Here is a 20,311-nt window from a genome sequence, read left to right as displayed (position 1 = left end):
CTGACCATCATTGATTGGGCCAGTTAATTATCTGCACCCAGTGAGAGGAAAGACGATGTCACGGTTGAAAAGGTTGCCCTGACCTGCTCTGCTAGACGGACGTGCTGCTGTACATCTAAAATTCATTTGAGTTTTTCCCCCAGAACTTTTTCCACGTGTTAGTGTCTTCAAATGTGTTGAAGTTTCTGAAATTTTCAGACCTCATTACAGATTTCCTCAGAGGTTATGACCCTTGGTGCGGCTAAGCATTTCATGTGGAGCAATGAGCAAGTCCGAGTCGGAAACAGACTTCAGCCAAATGTTTTAACACTCTAGCTCACAGAGTTTCCAAGAGAGCTGAGCTCACTACAAGGAATGATCTCACTTTACTGGAGTGTGCTTCTGTGATTTAAAAACTACTGTTTTATTGGGAAATTATAAACGTTACTAATGCTTTTGCAAGTGGCAACCTTTAGATTTAAAAAATGACTGCAGTTCCTCCGTGTTCAAAAGCAGGTCAGCCCCCACAGTCTCATCAGTTATTCCTGTTTAAACAGCATTAAAAATCTTGTTGACAGAGCGGTACAAGAAGGAGTCAGGGTCTCTGTGGATACTTTGCACCTTAAAATGCAAGGTCCACAACTAGTGGGTGACATCACCGTGGCTCCATTCATCTTATTTTATTTATTTTTTCTTCTTCTTCTTCTTCTTTTTTTTTTTACAATGATAAATAAAAGGTAAGTGTTTAAATCCTCTGGCTGGCCTTTCTGTTCTGATGTTCTCTCCATGGCCGTGTAGGTTCTCTCCAGGTAGTCCAGCTTTCTCCCACAGCCCAAAGACATGCCTATTCTGTAAACTGATGATGGTAAAGTGACCGTAGGTGTTAATGTTGTCTGCCTCTGTGTTACTCCTGTAATAGACTTGTGACTTGTCCAGGATGTACCCTGACTCAAGCCTGTTTGGAATAAGCTCCATCGCCCTGGCAAAGCTGAACTGGATAGTCACAATATAGTCCTTAATTTCTGAAGACGTTAAGGAAAACCACAGATGTTACAAACATTTACAAAAAATTGATGTGGCTCAGCATTTAAACAGTGAAGTCAATGTGGAGGGTCCTTAAACCTGCATTCTGTCTAATGGCCAGCAACTCCTCTGGTTAGAAAACCTTTATAAGAAAATAGTCCTGCTGCTCACTTGGGTTATTAGTTCAACCTTAAACATTTCTGTGATGCTTTTATGGTCTCAGTCTCGAGCTGAAGTTGAAATTATACTGAAAACAATGTAAATGTGCTTTCTGTAAATTATTGTCATTTGCTGATTTAAATATACGGTAAAGCCCTCAGAGCCGCTCACTCATTGTTTCCAGAGCTTAGAGCTTCAGTGGACACATTTTTAGGTGCACCTTGTGAGTATTAGCTTGGACTGCCTCGGTGTGGCAGATTCATCAAGGTACTGCAAACATTTCTCAGATTTTGATCCATATTGACATGATAACATCAAACAGTTGGTGCAGATTTGTCAGCTCCACAATCTCCCATTCCTCTGTGGAGGGATTTGGGTACAGTGAATTCCTTTAGTGTTCACGTAACCAGTTTGAGATGGTTTGAGCTGTGTGACATGGCAGGTTATCTTGCTGGAAGCAGACATCAGAAGATGGGTACACAATACCCACAAAGGGACAGACACAAAAATACACAGTGGGTAATTTGTCTCCATTTATTTCTTAACAGATATGTAATCAGTCTCATCATAGATAACCAGCTGGAGCACACGCTCAGCAGTGACAGCAACACTCACAATGAATACAAACATTTCCACCAATCAAGCGGCTGATTATAAGAAAAAACATTGAAACATGTGTCCTCATATTTTAGACATCATACACACTATGATGTGTTTTCAATTCCCCGAATGGATTATAGATAATCTGACAGGTAACACAGTTTAGTTTCACCTTTGACCTTTGTTCAGTAGTGAAGAAGTAACTTAAAAGACTGCTGGTGGTTTCCAGCTCCATCTGTTCACATTTTCAACTGTCGTTTTAATGCATCTTACCACCACGCCGGCTCTACCACTCTTAAATCAGTCAATTCAAAGTTGCAGCATTCAAGCCAGAACCATTTATACTGGTGCCTGAGGTTGCCTCCAACAAATTCCAGAGCAGGGCAAAAGGAGCAGTCCCCCACCGTGAGGCCCGAGTCCTGAAGGATGGTGGGGTCAGATGTTCTTGCAGCAGGACTTCTTCTCTGTGTCTTCTGCTTTAGGGCTGTTCAGGGTAACTGCACTCATGGGGCCTCGGACCACTTCCTTACTGCTTACCTTCTTGTGAATCTCTAATGGCATGAAATTGATATATATGATGGCGCAGAAAGAATGAAAAAGTAGAAAAGTTGTTAACAAAATAAAACACATACGCAGTAATACCATGGTTCTGGGCCGCACAAAAGTATAGAAGGCTATGATTAGAAATTTACTAATAACTGGCACGTCCACCATGATTTTCTATGCTATGTAATAAGCAGCGCTCAAACCTTTCAAAAATGTGGCTCCACCACTGTGCTTGACAGTTGGTCGGAGGTGTTTGTGCTCATATATTGGGTTTGATTTGGGTCGTCTGTCCAAAGCACATTGATCCAGAAAATGTGTGGTTTGTCCAGATGCAAGAGAAGAGGCTTTCTTTTGATTACTATTCCAAACAAGACACACTTATTCACTCTTGTTCTAATTGTACTGTCATGAACTTTAACCTTTAACATGCTAACTGAGGCCTGTAGTCTCAGAGGTAGCTTTTGGTCCTTTGTGGTTTCTCTTAGCATTGCATGATCTGATCTTGGGGTGAATTTGATGAGACCTATCCTCCTGGGATATCTGGTAACTGCCTTGAATTATTTCCACTTGTGAATAATCTTTCTCACTGCACAATGATGGACTTTAAATTGTTTGTAAACGGGTTTATAGCCCTTCTCAGGAGTTGCTTCTCCAAAATGTCTTTCCTCCATGGCAGCTGAATGCTCCAGGCCTGCGAGCCTTTTATACAGGTGCTCACACTCGCTGATGATCAGCTGATAGCTGACAGCTGACATGCATTTGAGTAGCAACAACCTCTTAATTCCTATAAAAGCAGTACGGGTTAAGTTTTGTCAGTTCTGCTTATATTTACACTTTTGTCGTATAATGCTGTCATTGTTCTTCACTGGCTTTTGTTTACTGTGTCTTTTTTCTTCTAATTGGGATCATTTTCATCCTTTTTTATTGTATATTTAATGTATTCTTTTAGATTATTTAATCCCTTACCTTCCTGCTTTTCGTTTTCTTTATTTAATTTTTATTGTTTAGGTTTGTCTTCTGTAAAACATTTGCCTGTGAAAAGCATGATATAAATAGATATCACTGGATTTCCTGCTGTTTCTGGAACATATTCTATATTGGAAAGAGGAACTGAGCACAGGAGTGGAAAAATTGGTAAGAGTAAGGGTAACAGATGCATAATTTATAGTAAATATTCACAAAATGTAGGAAAAGGAAAGGCAAGGAGAAATGGTATTCATTTATATCAGCAATATAAAAACACATGAAGCATGTGTAAAAATAAATAAATATATATATTACCTGCTAAGACAGTGGTAAATGCTGCTTCTACATTTGTAGAATCCAAGGCTGAGGTTTCCAAGAATAAAAGGCCTTTCTTCTCTGTATTAATAATGATACAAACGTTCATGATTAAATTCACATCTGTGCTTATTTTATTTTTCACTTTTATCAAATTGTGTCTCTAGTTTTAACATTGGGGTGTTTGAAATGCGCTCTATAATAACATTGCATACTCTAGCTTTAATCAAACAATAGGAAATTAGAGCCACAAAGAATGATTGAATTTGACTTGCTTTCATAAACACAGTAATAGTCTCCATAATTATCAGAAATTAAATTCTGCTGCAGTCCTGGATGTGAATAAAGCAAGCACAAAAGTGAAAACATTATCATTTTTCACAAAAGTTGATAACATTTCAAAAACATCAAAGATGTTTTGCTTTGGAAATGAAATGCAGGCGCAACATTTTTGAGTAACATTTCTTAGTCTTTATAATTCTCTGACATACGTCTTGGGGTTTGAAGCTGCATTTGAACATCATTATATGTTGGAAACATGTAGAATTGCACACTGTATCAACACGTTCTTCTTTAAAATCTCAATCTCCTCTTCTTGCAAAAATCATATTTTTGCTTTTAGTTGTTGCTAAAAACAGGAAACGCACAGCTGACAGGTTCTGTGAAATCACAGAGATCCTTTCTGTACCTTTTCTCTCAAGTGAAATGTTGTTTTCAGTTTTGTTGGGGCAACACAAAAAATTCCCATTAACCGGTAAATAAAACAGAACACATGCACTAATTTCTAGGTTTAGCACTTGTTGACTTTGTACCTGCAAAGTCTTTGGCCTCCTCAGTGGGCACTGATCTCTCTGACTCCAGGTCAGTCTTGTTGCCTACCAGCATTACCACAATGTGGGGGTCAGCATGTTCGTAAAGCTCCTTTAGCCAGCGCTCCACACTCTCGTAGGTGAGGTGTTTGGTGATGTCATAGACCAGCAGGGCTCCAACAGCACCTCTGTAATACCTGTTAGGATGAGGCAGCCTTTACAGTTGCACACAGAAATCTTTACGCTTGAACTAAGCAGCTAAATGACAGCGATAATTATGAAGTGATTTAAAAAAAAAAAATCAGACTAAAAATCATCAGTGGTCCATCATGAATCCTCAAGAGTGACATCGTGTTCATAAGGAGGGAGTAGATGGAGATATGTACTCAAGTGCTTATGGTATTAGCTTCAGCTGTCGCCAGTATGGAAGCATAATAGGCAGCTCCTGCCGCCGTCCATTGAAAAAAATTAATTAATGACTACTGATTGCTCTGAAGTTACGAACCAGTCAATACTTCCCCGACAATCACAATTCTGCTCTCCTCTTCCAGCAGCATAATTAATTCCACTTTAATAGGTTTTAGCTGCTTGTTACAGCACAAATGGGAAATTCCATGGGAGTGAGAATTTGCATACTGGAATAAGTTGGCAAGTAATTACTCAAAAAGCCACGCTGTCAGAAAAGAGCTAATCCAGTGGTGTAGCATATCCTCAGATTTCCCCGTGTCTTAAAAATAAAACGGACATGGTTCTATTGTTTTAAAACCCGTTTCCACACTCTTAATCCTTCTAGTTTAATTAGGGAAGAAAAAAAAATACTGAATCAGTTGGAAGAGAGAAGCACTGAGTGTTCAAAGGAACATCACTGTCCTAACAAGTGGATTTTAAATGTGCCAGTTGGAAAGAAAATGGAGACAAGAATGTGCTTGTGGTTTTTCAGGTAATGCGGGAGGTAACCGAGGATCAGCACCTGTCCTCGTGGGTGTTTTGGCTGATAACAGCACCGCCTTAAGATGTCGACATACAGGTTTGCTCAACAACTAAGCAGCAGGAAAACAAGCGTGTGGACTGCAAAAGCATTGTGCGTGTCGGTTTGCAGGTGTGCATAAAAGTCACACATTTTTAAGATGCATTCTTAATGAAGAACACATATTAGTGACAAAAGAAGATTGCAATGTGAACCATTATTTTATACCCACCAGTTTAGATTAATAAACTTTATTTAAGACAAGAGTTGCACATACTGATTGTTGATTTTAACAAACACTGATTCCAGCAGAGTTTTCTGCATGTGTTAGCCTTCAGATAGAATGGCAACCTGCCCTGACCTATGAAAACTGGAGTCTCTAGTTTCCCCTATCCCATATGGACTGATACAATGACTTAGATAAAATAGGGTCATGCAAGATGACATGACTGTAGCTTACAGCTAGCCTCCTAATGTGGACTTTGTAGGGCTATAAAATGGGACTGTTGTATGACAACACTGATGTTGACAGACACCTTGTGCATAATGGTGAGACTGTGGTGACAGCTGACAAGAAGGCATTATGTGACATCCTGGAAAAAGAATGTAATGATTTTTTCTCTGGACTGTAGCGTTATTCATTAGTGAATTTAGCTGTTTCAGCCCAACTACGCTGGCCAAGTGGGAAGCAAACTGTCAATACAGCTCATCTGAGGGAGTTGCCTTTGTATCCTGTTGTCACAAGCACAGGACTTTTGGCACGCCTGCTCCTGCACAAGGACACAGTTGGTATACGTAGTTGAGTAGAAAGAAAGTAGTTCCTACAGGAACCTGATCACATCAAGGATTTGTGTTTTTTTTGAGTAACTTGGTTATGATTTTTGAAAAGAAACATTAATGCCAAGTAATCCAAATGTAATTTGTTGCAATTTGAACAACACAATGAAAGTGACATTTTTTTCACTATTTTTAAGTGAAGAAAAACATCAGGAGTCTCCACAACTGATGTCTCCAAAGATGGGAAACAAATATGAAAATGACGTAAAGCAAACATGAAGCCAGGGGGTCAGAGTTGGCCTGGCACAGACTTCAATCGGCACACTGGATGTTCATAAGTTGTGCAGATTTTCCTACTGATAAAGACTTCCCCTGTAGCCATTTAGGCTATGCCAAAGTAATTAAGTAATAGAGAAACAATTAAAGAAAGTGCTTTTCACTATCTACTATAGAAATTTGTGATTTGTTTTACAACTCAACAGTTTAAAAAAGGACATTTTCTGTCAATTAACAAATAACAGAACATAACTTGTTCACAGTGAAGGTTTACTAACACGACATCTGCAGACTGGTTCTTGTTGACATTGTATTTTGATAAGCAGGAATGAAAGTTCACATCCTGATTTGAACAATAACCCCTATAATGCATTGTGCATTTTATAATTACAATATAATTACTGGGTAGTGAGCTACCATAACCTTCTGTAATTATTCTCATTTATTAGTGGGATATTAGTAGTATATACTCACGCAGATGTGATGGCCCGGTATCGCTCCAGCCCAGCAGTGTCCCAGATCTGAGCTTTGATGGTGAAGTTGTTGAGCTGCACTGTCCGTGTGCTGAACTCCACCCCGATGGTTGTGCGGCTGTCATGGTTAAATTCATTTTTGGTGAAGCGGGACAACAAATTGCTCTTTCCTACACCAGACTCTCCTATTAGAACCACTGCAGAGGACAGAGAGAAATTTTAATTAGACATTTATTTTTTTGTTGAAAGCCTGCACTCAGCCATTGCAAAACTAACAAAGTCAATCCCCCGAGATCCACTTCATCCTTTACAACCACTTTTGTCTTATGCCTAGGTGTGTCTCCTGTAGTTGCTCCATAAATCCACAGTATTTGCTGTCTGACATTGGGCTAATTGCACAATCAGGAAATAACTTCATGGTGAAAGAGTTAATTATTTGAGCTAAAGCACGCAGAGGAAAGAATGCAGATAGAGGGCAAACAGAGTTAAACGCCTCTGCTTAGTTGTAGTTTGTGGGGTTTGAGTATATCTCAGTGTACACTGGACGAGAGGGTGGCTGTACAATCAGCTGCTTATTTGATTTATTGACAGCAGTAAATAAGTGTGACAGTTTATTTTTTCTTTCACAGTTTTTATCCAATTTTGGCTTTAGGCAGGTGAAGCTGTGCAGCACACAGACCTTAAACTTTTTCTGGGCTGTTCATTGTTCTTGGTGTGACTGATTAATATTTTTAAAATGTATTTTCTTTTAATGCGCTGCAGATTGTGTTTTTTCTCCTTCATTTATAAATTCTGTGAAACACACGTTTCCCTCCTGGAAAGCTGAAAGCCTTTGGGGTCATATCTCTTTTCCACGAACAAGCCGTTGTTTTTGGAAATAAAACCATCTGCAAAGTTATTCCAGATCAGGTGGAACGAGTTCAACTGATACTTCCTTTTTGCCAGAGCAACCTACCTACTGAGTAAACAGGAGAAGTAACACAGACACCCCCTGTGTACATGTCAGTGACTAATATTTGGGTTTCAGTTGTTAAGTAGCTGACTAAGAGAGAAAAAAAGAGGCTTGGCTTAATTGACAAAGATAAAAAAGTATGACCACACAAAGAAAACAGAAAAAATGAGACCAGTGAATAACTGGATAAGATGAAGTTACATGTAACTGCTGTAGATTCAGTGAGCCAAGGTGTTATGACATCTTCAAAGCCATTAATTATGACATACTGTTTTTGATATTTGTTAACCCCATCTTGTTCCTAATCTCAGCTTCAGCTCATTTAGTCATTATTAACGAGGAAATACAAGCCTGATGTCTATACTTCCTGCCCGGATGTGGCTCTAAAAAATGTAGTTTTTCTGTATCTTTATCTGTATTTTTATCTTTATCTAGATTAGTGTAAAGAAATACTGAAGAGGCAAACAACTAGCCTGGCAATGTTTTCCCATAAAACTAAACCTACTCAGTGCATCAAATGTCATTTTGTAAAGAGTTTCTAAAGGTGTTTTAAGGGATAAATCAGTGAAATTTTAGATGTGGTAGTGAACAACAAAGAAATGCGTGATGTCGGGGTGTACACATGTCCAAGAATAAGAGGATTCTACAAAAGTATTATTTATTTATTACATAAATAACTAGTGAGTCTATGATGTCCCAGTGAATATTAAAGTAAAAGTTACATTTTAATGATGTTTTAAAATTACTGCGCAAATAAGTTCCATGGAGCTCTACACAGACAGCTGCTGAGTGGTAAGTCTGCCTTTGGAAACAGGGATGTGAAGTAAACTGGGACTGTTGTCCCAGAAGGGCCATACCAGTAAGCTTCTACAAGTTCAATTTAATAGTTTCAGTTTTCAGGCCCCTCTTCTGTGGAACCAGCTTCCAGTTTGGATTCGGGAGACAGAAACTATCTCTACTTTTAAGATTAGGCTTAAAACTTTCCTTTTTGCTAAAGCATATAGTTAGGGCTGGACCAGGTGACCCTGAATCCTCCCTTAGTTATGCTGCAATAGACGTAGGCTGCCGGGGGATTCCCAAGATGCATTGAGTTTTTCCTTTCCAGTCACCTTTCTCACTCACTATGTATTAATAGACCTCTCTGCATTGAATCATATCTGTTATTAACCTCTGTCTCTCTTCCACAGCATGTCTTTTATCCTGTCTTCCTTCTCTCACCCCAACCGGTCGCAGCAGATGGCCGCCCCTCCCTGAGCCTGGTTCTGCCGGAGGTTTCTTCCTGTTAAAAGGGAGTTTTTCCTTCCCACTGTCGCCAAAGTGCTTGCTCATAGGGGGTCATATGATTGTTGGGTTTTTCTCTGTATCTATGAAGCGCCTTGAGGCGACTTTTGTTGTGATTTGGCGCTATATAAATAAAATTGAATTGAATTGAATTGAATTGAATAAATTTGGGCAGAATTGAGTTCAGCTTAGTGGTGCAGCCCTCCACAGCAGTCCCAGGCTCTCATATGGCCCCTTGGATACATTAATTCCCCACCCCCGTTCATCAATCTAACTATTACAAACGTGAAGAGCTTATTTCTCCCTGCAACTGCATGGAACATTTAAATCAAGAATTCTCAAATAGCAAAAGATAAATATAAAAGAGTAAGTTTTTTGTGTATATGTGCAGTTACTGGGAAATCTAAAGTACTTAAAGATTTTTATCAGAAGACTAAATTCAGCATTTGCCAGTTTAAACTCACATATGCTGAAAACTGTTATTTTTAGAGACAGACTCTCAGGAGGGTTGAAGATATTTAAAGTAAAGACGTGATCAGTTCTTCACCTTGATAGCAGTAAATTGTTGACTGCATGAACACGCTATTGGAGCTGTAGCAATGCTCCATTACCACGCTAAATGCTGAGAAAACAATCTCACCATAAGATCTAGTTCTTCGTAACTGTTCTTCATCATCAGGGTTGCCCAGTCATGCAATGTGTTAATTTTCCACTTCCATCTGCTGAAAAAGCCGGTGTGATTTACAATGTCAGAGCAGTTACTAATTTAACTGTGGAGTGAGACTTTTTTTTTTAACTTCTCTTCTTTTCTAAGTCTTGCGAATGAACTTTGAACCTTGTCTAACATGGCCAACAGCTTTCACAAATGTGAAAAAGAACTCCAACAAAACCAAACAACAACTGAGCAAAACTCCATCTGCTGTTTTGGATTTATTGAAAGCTGCAGAAAAGCTAATAAATTCTGAGAGATTGTTTTCTCCACACTGCTGTTTCCTTGAATCAACATCAGTCAGGGTTTGAAAATAATTTGTTTTCCTTTTTTTTAACTCTCTGAGCCACAGGACATAAAAAGTGCTATTTCCCGCACCTTAACACCTGCTGAGTCCCATAAAATCTAAAAAGACAAATAAGTAAGCTGTGCCTATGTTTGACCTGAAGTCTGAGGTCCTGCTGAAGAATATTTTAGGTTATTGTTCACCAAGATAAGTGCGCTGCTTTTGCTCCCCCCTTTTCTCCTTGTCTACTGAGTAACTTCTAATGCAAACAATACCCCATGTTTCCATAGCAACACAGGACAAGCGGCCTTCGAGCATGTGGCCGGTGTGGTTTGTTGATCCTGAGGAGGCCAAAAGCTTAAATTTTCACTTGCTTTGCTTTACTTTGCTGTCATGACCTTCAGGCCTGGAAATGTAGTTGGTGTAATGTACACAGTGCTGCTGCAGGTCGAAACTAAACACCTTAACGGGTGAATGTAGGGTTCACTTACAGCAGTGGGAGGAGCTTGTGGTCTGCTGGTCATCCCCCAGGAAACACTTCATTTGGGGCATTTTGCTGAAGTTTTATACACCAGTTAGGACCTTTTACATGTTTATGGTGGAAAGGCTTCTATTTGTTTGTTTCTTTCTTTAAGAAAAATAAAAATCAGGCGCGAAGCTCTCTGGCATTCTGTACCATTGTCATGTAATTATTCTCAGCTTTTCTATTTAATATTATCCCTCCCGAGTTAGCACACATGTGGGTATGATTAACTCTTTCGCTGTGAGAGCTGAGGCTTCTGTCTGATATCAGTTTTATTTTGTTTGAGCAGCAGCCTGTTTCAATATGCACATAGAGCCAAACCTGCTGTCATTTCTAAACACCTGGACTTTATAGCTCAAATATGATTTTGCAGGATTTGTGTCCATGCTCAAAACTCTCTGCAGTTGCAAATGCTTTGGGATGATTTTTATAAATCATTTACATTTCAACTGGCTTTAAATCTAAGGCGGACAGGCAACATTATCTTAAGATTAGTCAGCAAACTAGCAAAAACACTTCTGAACAAAGAGAAAAAACTATTGCATAACTTACTCTACTAACTACATTTTCCACAAAAGATTCAGTAATAGCGCTTCCACCACCACATTATTTATTAGATTTTATTACGATGCCATGGTACACACCCTACAATGTTTCCTGTAACCCAAATATCATGTATATAGTGTATGTAGTGTTCTTTTCTTGTATATTGTTTTATTTACTTTCGCACCTTTGTAATCATAATTCTTAATTTTATTGGGGGACAAATGTGTGTGTGTCACCTCAACCCTGCCTTCAGATTTACAGTTATACTTAACAATACCAAAACCACATTAAATTATGTACAAAGTATGTACATAAGCCTGCTAATTAATTTTAATATCTAATTACCCAATTTTATTTAAATTTATACTGCAAAGCATTTTAGGCAAAATGAAGAGACAGGAACACCAAATCACAACAGCAGTCGGCTTGAGGCGACTGCTGTTGTGATTTGGCACTATATAAATAAAACTGAATTGAATTGAACACTAATACAATACTTCCTTTTCCAAAAATCTGCTCAAACTGATTTCACTGATTAGTTTCTTTGAGCTATCATTGGATGGATTGAAGCCTGCACACACGCTGAAAAAGGCCACTAGTTTTGGTTTGGTAGATTTGGTTTCCTGGGAAGTTTGTTAACGTTTATCAGCCAGAGAAACATCCCTTCACTGTGAAGATCAATACTGCAATAATGAGTGTCCATTAGAAGCAAAACTTCCAGGGGAAAAATGATTTTTAAAACCTCATTTTGGTGAGAGCTCTTTTCATAAACACAAAAACTTTGTGGTGGTGGTGTGCTGCCCTCGCTCCTCGTGCATGCAGTAATTTTTCCTTCAGCAGGATGCATGATGGTTTACAGTGACTGGATGGCGACCACTGGTCGCACACTACTTATTATGAAGCACAGTGAGATACTTTTAGTGCACTATTTAGGGAATAATGATACTTGGTGAATATCTGAAGATACACCCATGTATCTTCAGATACATGGGTGTATCTTTGGGTGTATCATGGGTGTATCTCACCCATTAGGCCAATTAACCAATTGACTAACATGTCTTTGGACTTTGGCAGAAACCTGGGGAACCTGGAAAAATCTCAATACAGACCAGCAGGGTCACACCCAGATCACTGATGCAGTCAGGCGGCAGCACAAACCACCGTGCTACCCCTTTGTAAGAGTTACTATGAGTCACATTTGCATCTCATTGCCTGCAGGCCTTTTTCACAACAGATTATTTGTCTTGTCAAAGCAGGAAAAGCACAGGTATGGATTTCACTACACCAACAATGACCCCAGCTTCATTAAGTGTTTCAGTAAATTGGTCCAGTGAGCCAGCATTCACAGTGCTGGGGCTTTCCTTAAGCAGAAGACAGGAGTCATTAATGTGATGAATTCACTTGTGGCTGTGTGCTGATAAATTAAAATGTTTTCTGTGAAAACACTGTGGAAGGAGTAGCCAACATGCTTTGGTTACAATAAATGTTTATTGATTGATACAGTTGTGCAGAGCCCCCTTTGTCCTCTGAAGTGTTTAAAGATTAAAGTCTTTATCATACCGACAGAGTTTTTGTGGCAAAGCTGTGTCATGATTTTTAAGATTCTTTTTCGGTTGTTCTGATTTTAACCATAATGCTCTATAATCCATAATAATACCATTTGTTGGGTGAGTCTGTGTGTGATCCCAGTGCCTTTGGAGGCAAATGTAGACCTGAGGTAGGGGGTCAGTGTGTGGACAATGAATAGTTGCTGTAGCATCTTAATAAATAAAAAGCCTGCTATTATGACTTGTCCTGCCTATTATACTGAAGTACAAGGTGAAGTATATTTTGCACTGTAGTGTTCTGCAGTCGCGTCCATCTGGCCACAAAAAGCGTGGGCGTCTGCAGGGCTTCGTGTTCACTAGCTGATTCGGACTCTCACATTCATGGAAGAGGAAACTCACACTAGCATGACAGTACGTTTCAGACTGGGTTTTTTTTTCTTTTTTTGGATATGATGTCACAGAGAGTGGGTTGCTCTTTCTGGCTGTGGATGCAGGAGACCCACTGTGCTGTTCCACACTCCTCCGAGAGGGGAGACGTTCAGAAAAAAATGTATACATTCTAAATGGGAGGGAAGCTAAAACTGAGGGGCTGATCCAAGGCCCAAGCATGACTCATGCAAAGCTACTTTAATTCCAAGAATAAAGATGAGCTCATTAAGAGAAATTCAGCACCTTAAGCAGCAGGATATTCGTTTTTCCATTAATTGGGAGTCTGTGAAAGTAGTTGGAATAAATGAAGTCAGTGTGTATGGAAATGACTTAAGCAAAAAAAAAAAAAAAGTTCTCTGCCCATAGCAACAGCCCCTAACTTCCTGAATGTAAATTTTCAATGTAAATTTGAATCCATAGACTGTATATAAAAGATGGCTACAGGCATGGTGAGGTCACCCACTGGTTTTCCATTCTGCTTTTCCAAGCTTCTACATTAGCACTTTGGTCTGGCTGTTAGTTGTCTTCATTATTATTAATATTATTATTATAGCCCTGGTTGCGTCCACTCGGTTGAAACGTGCCGGTCCTTAAATGCTACCATGTGGAAAAGCACGATAGAGCAAATACTTCCTCTGTTGTGCAGACTGAATTCTAAATAAAATTATTAAAATGTGCTATCAAAGCTAAAGCAGGTGATTTTTTTTAATAACAGAACATAATTTGTTTACAGTGAAGATTTACTAACGTGACATCTGCAGACTGGCTCTTGTTGACACTGTAGTTTGACAAGCAGGAATGAAAGTTCACATCCTGATTTGAACAATGGCCCCTATTATGCGTGTCCGCCCACAGAAACAATATGCTGAAATGATGATATCACTGCAGTACTGCTCGGCTTTGTTGTATTTCACCTGGAGCAAATATTTCAAACAGCTGACTGAGCTGCATCCAGAGACGTACTGTACGTGCACACTGTCGTGCATCACTGTGTACCGTTTATTACTGATCTGTGGCATTCTGTTGACACACAATCATGCATACTCCTCTGCTCTTGTTCCTGGAAACTGCCAAGTTAATCATAAACAAGGAAGTATAATTAGAGTCCAACTGGACATTACTGTGTGATACCTTTCTGACACTTTGGGAATATGCCTGGTGATTGACTAAAGCGTGCAGAAAGATATGTACTTACCCTTAAAGACAAAGTTGTAAGCCTCATCTGACCCCATGTTTTGTCCATTCAGTGTTGCCTCCTCCCAGTTTACAGCAGTCTGATCACAGGATGTAAGATGACACTGAGCAGAAACCAAAATCAGCTTGACTTCAGGGAAGAAACTGGCAGCAATAAAGGTTTTAACACGAGTGGCAGTCAACAGCTTTCCTGACCTTCACATCCTTCCCCTCCCGTGTGAGTTAAGAGAGAGCTGACTTGTTTAAACAGGACATGTGGAGCGTATCCAGGTCGTTCTCCTGCAGCAGGCGGGGCCTGAGTCAGGAAAAGGCAGAGCAGCAGTGGAGGTGTGTCCAAATAATGGAGTCACTGCAGGGCAGGTTGGACAGGTGGGGCCAGTGGCAGGTACAGCAGAGGCGGACTCTCAAACGCCCCCTGGTGGAGGAGACGGCTCCAGGAAGCGAAACTGCCCTGAAACAGAGCTCACATGCTCCTTCAAAAAACCTTACCGTGCACCACCACACCTGTCACTGTACATCCTGTCCGGTCAAGCTCCTGGACAATAACAGACCAAAGTGCAGACAACAAACAGACTTTCTTTAAGTTAAAATCGAGTTTCTAAGATCAGTGTAAAAGGTTGGGCTCAGTTTTAGCTTTCAGTTTTCATCACAAATGTGTTTCTGAGAGGACAAATTAACGCACAGCTGCTTGTAGATAATGAGAAGTCTGGTAATTAGTATTGAACATAACATCATCAACTCATTACTAAAAGAAATGTAATAGCCCAATATCACTCAGTATTTTCCTTAAATGGTACTTAATAGAAAAACAAAATACCGTACTTAAAGAAATGATGATACTCAGCCTGCGTATGCAGTAAAACATCTTCCTCATTAAAGAGTTTTGTCTCTTTCGAGCAGCAAATAAATCAGTCGTCTGTTGAGAGTGATAACAGTAAATGGGAGGACGATGTGACTGCTGAGAGCACAGATATGATACCAGTGTATACAATTAAAATATTAAAATAATTGTAGGTCGCTAGAAAATAGTCACACGGAGTAAAAGAAACAAATGAAATCCCGATGTGTAAAAACCTGTTTAAAATGTATATTTAAAGAAAACAGATGGAGTCAAACAATAAAACTAAGAGTATTAAACACATTCAAATTAAAGGGTTCAATAAGAAGTTAAAGTTGCTGAATGAACAGCTGTTTCTGTGCGCTTCCATGAAAATACGCTGCCTGTGGCCTCACAGCACCGTGACCCTGAACTGCATAAAACGATAGATGCGATAGATAGATTAAGGTAAATGATAGAGAGATACTGACAGCAGCCTGAGTAACGTGTCAGTGCTGCTGAGGTTATTGGCACTTTATGGTACTTTAGTGTTTTCCTGAGTCACTTTACTTAAAGGTTTAAGGTCTTATTTTTGTACTTCTGTAATTATCTCACTGCTTTTGTTTATTTCTGTTTGCGTGGTGTTTTGGACTCTGTGTTCTGAAAGCAAGCACTTCTTTGTGCATCAGCAAGCTTTATTAAAATGTTCTGTTCTTCTGCATTTGGTTCTTTTTAAATTATCTGATGATTCAGACGAACTGGAACGCCTTAAAAATGAAAATATAAGTTGAACAAATGTCATTCTTTCAGCAACATTTCAGTGTGATTTGTCATGTTTCAGTATCTGTGCATAAAGAACAAAAGCAGCCATTTACCCAGCCACTGACCGCTGGAACAATAAAGTAGTGAAACTTATGCTTTCTGGATTCCTGTTGTAGATGCAAGCTTGCTACGTTACCCTTTCTGCCCCACGTTTCCATCATGTTCCATCACGTCACACTGTTAGTTTTAATATACATCTACTCCTCCATCATTCCTCTCTGTCACGTCAGCGTAAAGAACAAAGATTGTGCAAATTTGAATGTACATTTCTTTTATTTAACACCTCTGAAATAATACAATCATTCTTAACTGCAGCTCAATAAAGTTCAAAGTTTCCACACATATTTCTCTTTTCATGAGATTTGAGCTCCCGACAAGTTTCAAAATGCTCAAATTTCTGTGTAGCCTTGATCAGCATGCCTGAGCGAAAGCTGCAAATGAACGACTCGACTGTGGGAACGTTTGATAATGGAATCATTTCAGCAGACAAATTTAGCCAAATTTTGAAGGGAACGTATTCACAAGCGAGCGGAAAGAGTTACGCACCATACAAGCTGGTAATTTTTTAGTACAAACACACATAGATACATATATACACACGCACACACGCAAAAGCTTGCCCGTTCATTGACATATATGCATTATGCATTTAGTGAACAAGCAGAGTGGCACAGTAGTCCATGAATGGATCACATGGATCACATGACATAAGCATCCAGAAGAGCGTGAGTCACATCTCGACTACGACGCAGCCACTTGAGTTAAAGGTTCCTCCAGATACTGGACCAGTGCTTCTGCCTACAATCACAACACACACAGCACAGTTATGTTTGGAATAAATACATATCTCTTCAGAATAACAAAGTATTATTATAAATAATCAATATAAATTCTACTTGCATAACAACCTTCTGATGTGAAACTCTTTAACGTGAACAAGACAACCTGTATTTCGTCGTGACATATGATATTTGACTCAATACATCAAATTTTAATTTTGATCAACATAAATGTTAAATGATGAGTGGGTGACATGTTTCACGATGCTTATAAATGTTAATCATTATCATTAAGAATGTGATTGAGACTAAATTTTAAATGTCTCTTGTGACATGTCATGAACTTGCAAGAAAATTTTGCTTTCTTGGAAGAAGAAAATTTAGTGATGTAGTATTTATTAATTTATTTATTTTTATAAATCAGCTTGTTTGAACCTATCCACAATGGAAAACAAATGGAACAGAAAGCCTTGCCTTGTTCAGACATCTGTTATCTGTTACCCGGACGTCCTGAATACAACACGAGATTAGTTAGCCTCCGGAGGCTGTGTCAGCAGATTAGCTGAAGGGTGAAGGATTAGCTGACTGGGAAAAGTGGCTAAAGTTCTGACTAAGAAAAATTGGATGCACATTCAAAAAGATGGACACAGTCTTAAAAAAACAAAAACAAAGCTCAGTCATACTGAACTCATTATAAGAGGCACTAGTTCACTGCTACCTCTGAGTCAGACTTTTGTTAAACTAAAAGCATGTTTTGCCAAATTACATCAAACTGCTGAACTTCCTTCATTAGCAGAAATCCTCTGCCTCCGTAAAAGAACTCTGAAGTAAAGTGGAGGTAAAATTAAAAACACAAAAAGCTAACAATAAATAAATAAATAAAAATCCTCTTTGTTTCATGTATTTATGTGCAAACAAATAATGAGCCACACTTTACCCTCAGCTGTTTCCATATTAAATCCATTCTCAGCTGGTCTGGAGGCTCAAAATAAGAGTTTTTATTCATTATTTTGTTTTTGCATGCGAGAGCTTTTATATGATTTAAAGAGACATAAAAGTACTGCGATCATTCATGTTCAGTCACAGGTACTGACAATAGCAGAAGAGTAAGAAGCAGCTACTGAAAGAAGCTGCTTATTACTATTACAATGTTTACATCGATTTAAGAAGATTTTTTTTAAACTTTACAGTAAACTGAATTTAAACCTGCCAGTCGGAAAAAATAAAAGTATTTAGTGACATCTCACAGGCTTTAGAAAAGCATGACAGGCAATAATTGCCAGTTACAGAATCAGTATATTAAACTGTTGATTCAATTGCGTCAAAGACACCGACCGGCTGCCAAATTCAATATGCTACAGATGTTAAGGTTTCTATTTTTTCTGTCCATTTAGATTTGACTAGAACACTTAGTCTGCGTGTAAAGTCCACTTAAAATAGTAAAACAACATGCTGGGAAATCAGTTATTGTCTCAGATGCTTAATAATATAATTAACTACTTATGGATTTGATAAATATTGTAAATTAATTACATTTCAGATTTTTTTTAACTTAAAAAAAACAACTCACAAATTGACAACAAAGAGAACTTTTACTGTATATGAGTAAATTTCCGGTATTTTCAAACCTGGCCGTAAATCATTAATAGAAACAGTAACAGTTGTTGATGATCCACATTCAGAATATGAAACATTATCTCATGAAAAGGCGGGAGTTTAAACTCTAACCTTGGCTTTAAGCATCCCGAAGCCCACCGTTTCTTTGGCGTACATGCACAGCAGCAGGTTGGCGACACGAGTAATGGCCACTCTTCCCTCCTGAGAACGACAATGTTAAAGACCACAGTATCTCAGTTTATTACTTAATGATCGCTCCACTTTTTCTCACATCACACAAATCTTTCACATATACCTGAAAAAAAAAGTAATAAAAGATGATGGAACAGCATGTCTCACCATACAATCCATGAGAATAAATTTGAGTTTGTCTTCGTTAAAGGCTTGATGGCCGTTCTTGTCATAAGCTGCCCAGATGTTGCTGGCGATAGCAGCTGTCACTCGAGCGTCGGTGTCCCCGTACCCAGAGTACGCCAGCAGTGAGCCTTCATTATTCAGTAAGCTGATGAGAAACCACATAACCAGCAGATTAACATTAAATTAATATAATAACTTTCAGAGCACAGACAAAGTTACCAACTAAACATAATATATACTCTAACTAAGGTGTATACTACACGAAAATGTATTTTATTTGTATAGGATTTCTTACTACACCATTTTACTAGGCAAGTCTGTTTAAGTAGTTTAGGACTACTTTGAAAGTCAGGACAAAAACACCATATGTACAGTGGTCCCAGTGGAAACGGAGCACTCGGTGCAATTAGGCGAGTGGCTCCAGCAGATCCCAGGAACAACAACGGAGATCTCTGTCCAGAGGAGCACAGTCCTCGGAGCAGCAAAGATACTGTGCAGGACCCTAAAAGCTCCCAGGCCTCTGGTAGAGGTCTGGGAGCTTGAAGAATAAAGAAGCCCTGCAGTGGCAAGAGGTTTGTTTTAATAATTATTATCCCCATTAAAAGCGTATATAAATGGTGTCATATACCAACTAATGACAGAAAATAGTGATGACTACTTGCACAATTTTAATAGCACGAGTTGTTGATTCTAAAAGTGTGATTTTCTTTTTCCTTTTCAAAGAGGAATTTTGGTGACACCTACTCAGGTAAACACAACTGATCAACATATAGTCACCGTCTGTATTATCTTACACAAAAAAAATAGTTTTAGTACATATCTGATGCCCTTTTTCCTCTTAGTGGAATATATCATTACATAAACAGTTATTTTAGTTTGTAACTGTATATTATTTTGATATAAAATTAGGACAACATTGTTTATCTACTTATTTTTGGAAATTTGACAAACAACTATTTATTTTATGCTTAAGGAAATTAAACCCCTGTGGGGGAAAATGCCTGACATTAACCTATATCAATTATTTGGGCCATTATACTGAGACGGAGATAATGATCAGATACACTGACTATATAATAAAGTACCCTGAAGTTTGTGTTGAGCACTTTCAAACAGACTGTGCTGGTCGTGAAACATTAGAAGCTCCTTTGTGCAGGATACACACTGTTTCATATAATAACGTTTTATTCGTCCCGCCGGGGTTATATTCAGTTTTATCGAATATTCAAAAGACTTATCATGTGTATTGCCTTTAAATTTATATGTAATCGTCAAAAAATGCACCGCTGAAACTCCAGCAGCAGTTAGCATGTGGCTAGCTTGCGGCTAGCTCGCCGTACTCACAGAGTGCTCTGGACTCCGTTTGTGTTCGCCTGGCTGAGAACCTGCGTCAGCGCCTTCGGCCGTAACATGGCTGTTCACCCTCTGATATAAGAGATCAAATATAATAACACTTATTGAATTTACGGGACGCGACGAAGAGCTTTAAAGTGCCCAAACTGCTCAGAAACACACAACCAAGTCAGCTGATTCGGTTTTCATTTCCGGGTCCGATCGCAATG

General features: G+C 38.9%; 2 protein-coding genes across 2 annotated transcripts; both read right to left on the bottom strand.

The window, feature by feature from the left end:
* Positions 1-754: 754 nt before the first annotated feature.
* On the bottom strand, positions 755-14,669 carry rab25b (RAB25, member RAS oncogene family b). The gene is made up of 6 exons (XM_084944379.1): positions 14,553-14,669; positions 14,359-14,461; positions 6,892-7,087; positions 4,401-4,594; positions 3,589-3,669; positions 755-2,312 (listed from the first exon to the last, which is right to left on the bottom strand). The coding sequence occupies exons 2-6, from the start codon at positions 14,393-14,395 to the stop codon at positions 2,197-2,199; spliced, it is 624 nt and encodes a 207-aa protein (XP_084800505.1). The 5' UTR covers positions 14,396-14,461; positions 14,553-14,669; the 3' UTR covers positions 755-2,196.
* A 1,581-nt stretch (positions 14,670-16,250) lies between these two features.
* On the bottom strand, positions 16,251-20,311 carry lamtor2 (late endosomal/lysosomal adaptor, MAPK and MTOR activator 2). The gene is made up of 4 exons (XM_084944850.1): positions 20,094-20,311; positions 18,732-18,894; positions 18,504-18,593; positions 16,251-16,794 (listed from the first exon to the last, which is right to left on the bottom strand). The coding sequence occupies exons 1-4, from the start codon at positions 20,159-20,161 to the stop codon at positions 16,738-16,740; spliced, it is 378 nt and encodes a 125-aa protein (XP_084800976.1). The 5' UTR covers positions 20,162-20,311; the 3' UTR covers positions 16,251-16,737.

The sequence above is a fragment of the Perissodus microlepis genome, chromosome 11 (genome assembly GCF_051167445.1).
Source record: "Perissodus microlepis isolate ML-2025 ecotype Zambia chromosome 11, ASM5116744v1, whole genome shotgun sequence".
Lineage (NCBI taxonomy): Eukaryota > Metazoa > Chordata > Actinopteri > Cichliformes > Cichlidae > Perissodus > Perissodus microlepis.
The sequence above is the reverse complement of the archived record's forward strand: the minus strand, read 5'-3'. Positions and strand labels throughout refer to the sequence as shown.